Below are 5,000 nucleotides of genomic sequence, written 5' to 3'. Positions count from 1 at the left end.
GTTGCAAAATGTTGGGCCTCACATTCCAGTAATTGGCCCTTCAAGAGTTTGTGCTGTTTGTTCTGCTCATTTGTCCCATCAATACAAAAATGAGAAGAGGCCAAGGCCAGCGAGATCAATAATCAGATGCGAGACATGCGATGTACATTTGTGCCTGAACAGTAACAGCAACTGTTTCTCAGTTTGGCACAGGTAACAAAAACTTTTTTAGTTTTCTATTGTGTTTTATTAGGGAAAATGCTTCTAAAATATTATCCTGAATCTTCTTGAACTGCTTACAGCAACTTATTGACATTATCTTAAAATTAAGTCTTTGAAACTACTTTATAATACATGCAGATTTGCTCTGAGAATTTCACTAAAATAATTTGATAACAAATTATGCTAATTATTAGTTGATTAATAATTAATTAATAATTAATTATGAAATTGCTTATAATGTATAGATGCAAAATTTATTGCTGATTAATTTGATATATAGTTATCCATACTTCTGAGCAAAAGAAATGGTAATAACCTGCAAAAAGTGATGGCTGTATCTAAATTCTTAAGAGTCCCATAAAACATCTCAGGCGGAAAAGAGGCTTTTAAGGAATCTCCGACAAATCCCTCCCCCAAAGTCTTTCCATCTAACCCCCTCCCCCCAAAACAATGTCTTTTTATCGTTAACTCGTCCTTTTTCCGTTACCAACATTGAAGGGGGGAGGCGGGGGGAAGAGGGGGGAGTTCAAGTAGAAAATGTAACGTTAAGGTGATTTTTCCCTAAATGTTGTCTTCCCAGTTCAACTATTTTTGTTGCTTATTCTAGGTATCAACTCGCTTTTTAAGACCATAGTGCAGACTATTAATCCACCCAGGAAAAAATAACATTGGAACAATTATTAAACAAATATTAGAGCTGACAGGATTAACAGTATTAGATCCCATAGCACATAGTCACTCATCGACTGGTTTCTAACAACCAAGAGAAAAACAAGCAATGTTTTTGATATTAAGTGAAGCTATTATCTTCGCATTTATGAACGCAATTTTTGCAATTGCGTAGAGAAGCCTGAAAACTTTAGGATTTCAACGGGGTTCAAGTTGAACCCGTGACCTCGCGATACCGGTGCGATGCTCTAACCAACTGAGCCATGAAGCCACTGACGTTGGAAGCTGGTCATTTGTGGGTTTTTATAATGTTCCGATAAAATGATACATGAAATGGATCATATATATGAACTGCCCATATGAACTCAAGATCATAGCTTCACTTGATTTCATATCATTTCATCGTTGATTCATTCCTCACGGGAACATTAGAAGCCACAAATGACCAGCTTCCAACGTCAGTGGCTTCATAGCTCAGTTGGTTAGAGCATCGCACCGGAATCGCGAGGTCACGGGTTCAAACCCCGTTGAAGTCCTGAAGTTTGTAGGCTTCTCTACGCAATTGCAAAAATTGTGTTCATAACTGCGAAGATCATAGCTTCACTTGATTTCATATCCGCAGTTCATATATATGATCCATTTCATATATCATGTCATCGTTTTTGATATTGTTGAATTCTATCCATCACTGATACAAGAACAGCTAATATGCCAAGAAATACACCGCTGTTACAGACACGGGCATTGAAATCGTCATGCGTTCTTAAAAGGCGCTTTTGTTTGATAAAAATGAACCTTGGGTATGAAGTTTCAAGGGTACCCAACGAGCAAATGAAGCCAAAAGCATTTGAAAATCATTTCTAGGCTCCTTGTAATGTATAAAGACTGTCTAAAGAGATATTTTTATCACCTCGAAGAATTTGATCTGTTCGGATATCTTAGCTGCGAATTGAAATGTTCTAAAATTTTAGGGAATGATATTTTTATTTCAGAAATTGTTAACTGAGCGTTCTAAGAATTTTTAACCGAACCATTTTCTCATCCGAAACTGCTGGGTGATGTTTTTGTTAAGTGCCAAAAATTGCAAAAAATATCCCTTCCGAAAACGTAAGGAACCCCGGGTAAGGAACTACCTTTCACTGCCAAGTGCGAATCTTTTAGGCGATACATGTATTTTAGTAAAGGAAACTGTAACTGTTTGGCAACGTAGAACCGAAATTCTTAGAACAGTTTGACTATCCCGAACAAATGTTTCACCGATGATTATCGTTGGGCTTTGCATCTTACACAAGCTGTCATCAGCATACCTGGACGAAGTTTCAGTTTGTACAGGAAGGACGGGCTGGCGCCTGGATCAGGCGACAAGACTGCGAAATCTTTGCCGGTCTCGGCTTAAAAAATGCAGTGCAGAGAAATTTCAAAGTGGTTTAATAATCACCTAAAAGACGTCACGCTCAATCTAACAACCGGCAAATGCTATCCATTCAGAAAGCCTCATCAACGCTCAATCAACAACAGTTAATGGCACATTTCCTCCGATTCGTTGCTGAAACCCGAGTCATCACTGCATAAACACCGAAGTCTAAGCTCTGAGAATACGGAATGGAGTTTTCGACGTGTGTCAAGGGTATGAGGAGATGAATGTAGTAAATAACAGAAATAATTTTGGGAATCTGTGGCCTTGCGAGTGTTTACAAGTTGATTGGCCGTTGCCATTGATAGAAACCTTGACATCAAGAAAAGCAATTGAAGTCCCAGAAATTTCTATGGTGTTTAAGTGCCGAGTGAAAAGAACTGACGAAATTAATGACCTGCTTGCCAAAAGGTCAACTCTAGATGTACTTTGTCTTATTTCTACACATGTATGTAGTACATGTATATATGCTCTATTTCTCTACTTGTATCCATATATCTTCGGTTAGTCTTCATCATTTTGAATAAAAAGTGTATATGTAGTTTGGGTTAAAAGTCGTGTTTTATGTCGGCCAATAGACCTTTAACTACCTTTTTAGCTTGTACGTTTTATTTTCCCATTTCAGCCCAAGTGATGTTCTCAAGGGAATTTTCCTTTTGTTACTGTATGCGGGCATGAGACGACCGTTTAAAAGAAACGTCAAATGGACAATAGACAGGGATGGCGGAGCCGGGGGGGGGGGGGGGGGAAGGGGCTGGGGGACCTTAGCCCCTCCAATTTCAAGCAAAAAAAAAAAATAAGAAGTGAAACATTTGTCATTTTACGGGTGATCCACGTTTATATTTTTGATACCTCGTGGAGAATGCTGAAAGTAGCATATCTGAGCTTCAAGATTTCAAATTTTTTTCGGTGGAGAATTCCCCCAGAACCCCCTACATGTTAGCGTCTCCGGCTTTGCAATATACAAAATACGCTCCGCCGTCACTGCTAGAGTGACTTCACGAAATGAGGAAACAAAACGTACAAGCTGAAAAGGTCCATTCCCTCTCATAACTTTACCACAACAGTTTCATGTTTTTGGCATTTCACCAAATTTGAAGAAGAGATAATATACGACAAAACACAATTGCGTAAAAATAAACAAAAAATGAAAGAACAGATGGTCAAACGCTTGTGAAAGCATTTAACAAGAAATATTAAAGATAAAGTTTTTCAATGCAGCATTAGCACATTTACATAAAATCGCACTTAGAAATGTCATCTAAGATATTCAAATATTCAAATCTCTGTTGACAACTTTGACACTTGAAGAAATTTTAATCTAGACAATGATGTTAGATACATCGAACTTTACCCCTAATATTTCTTTTTTTAAAATAAATGAAAAAGAAACAGAACTGTCCAAGGTTCATCCCTTCGGTGGTCCGGTTCAGATTTTGAACTATGTCCTTTCGGATTGCAAATTAATCTGTCGTACTAAAATAAAGGACACGATATCTTAATAATTCGAAAACCACAGAGGTTTAATATCCTATTAAATTTGCCGATGCCACTGTTATCGAGCGGGAAAATGTGAACGCATCGGAAAATATCTCACGAGTATCAGCAGATCAAGTTGAATGAAAAAACCACTAGGATTCGTTTCGTTACAGGAAGTGGCGCATTTATCACGTTCGCGTCGTTGACAAGTACCCATATGTTTGATTTATGGATTTAATCATCCTACGTCGGTTACATTTGTGAAGACGAACGAATTTTGAGGATTTGTTTGCTTTTGACGGGTAGTTAATACCACAATCAATCGGAACACCACATGGACAATTAGCAACAAAGGCAAATGACGAGCACTTGATAGCAAATTACCTTTAATTTTATCAACATTGTGACTAAACAGTGTCTTTTTCCCAGTTTTGTAATTTGAAGACAAATTCAAATCTCATATCTCAGGCTTTAAGGCTATTAAACCGATCCAAGACGTGAATTTTCCAAGACTCAGAAAAAAGAATGCAGACGAATGCTTCGACGAGTGTTTTCCATCATAGGAAGGCACATGAGATCAACTGCCAATCAAACAAAACAAATGCCACATTGCTGCTCCACGCCTACCTGAATGACACCCGGGGAATGACAGTGAAGATGTTGAGATTATTAATTCTCTCTCTTCTCTAGAAGTCAGGCGAAATCAACAATCCAATCGCACTTGAGTGTGGACGACTTGAGTAACTGGTGGAGAACCCGGCCATTGATTACAATGGCATTTGGCGGCATGAAATAAATGTTCACATTCTTATTCAGTGACAAGCAAATGAGGTGGTCTTGATACAAAACATGATGTTTAACTTTGCACGGGAGAGCTCAATCAAGAACCACGTGATGATATGAATGACAGCTTAAATCCGTTTTGTCATTGTGACGACTGATAGCGGTCACGAGTCTCTATAAATCCGACAACGCCACAAGGCGGAGTCATTTTCATCTGGGAACGTCAGAGTAAAGGTGAGTGCAACATCTTTTGTGACTATCTACTGCAGATTCATTGTAAATGGTCCAATTCGACCTTCTCGCAGTCTCGCCGTGTCTTCAGGAATTTCCGAATAACCGAAAAGCTTAGTGTAAATCGCTACGAGTTGCATATCGTGTGTGAAGATAATTATGTAACATTAATTCTAAGTTTGAGCACATGGCTTTTTGACTGTAGCAAATGATCTTCGATTTG

At 38.3% G+C, this 5,000-nt stretch overlaps 1 protein-coding gene across 1 annotated transcript in view; it reads left to right on the top strand.

Annotated features, from left to right (window-relative positions):
• The window catches only part of LOC137997249 (piggyBac transposable element-derived protein 4-like), a 6,664-nt gene extending 1,888 nt beyond the window's left edge, over positions 1–4,776 (top strand). The window contains exons 1-2 of the mRNA XM_068843120.1: positions 1–192; positions 4,454–4,776. The exon at positions 1–192 is cut by the window's left edge and continues 1,888 nt beyond it. Of these exons, the coding sequence (XP_068699221.1) occupies positions 1–192; positions 4,454–4,559 (298 nt within the window). The 3' untranslated portion in view covers positions 4,560–4,776. The remainder of the gene's footprint in view (positions 193–4,453) is intronic.
• The last annotated feature ends 224 nt before the right edge of the window (positions 4,777–5,000 follow it).

The sequence above is a fragment of the Montipora foliosa genome, chromosome 3 (genome assembly GCF_036669935.1).
Source record: "Montipora foliosa isolate CH-2021 chromosome 3, ASM3666993v2, whole genome shotgun sequence".
NCBI classification, from domain to species: Eukaryota; Metazoa; Cnidaria; class Anthozoa; order Scleractinia; family Acroporidae; genus Montipora; species Montipora foliosa.
Note: the sequence above shows the minus strand (reverse complement) of the source record. Positions and strands in the feature narration are given on the sequence as shown.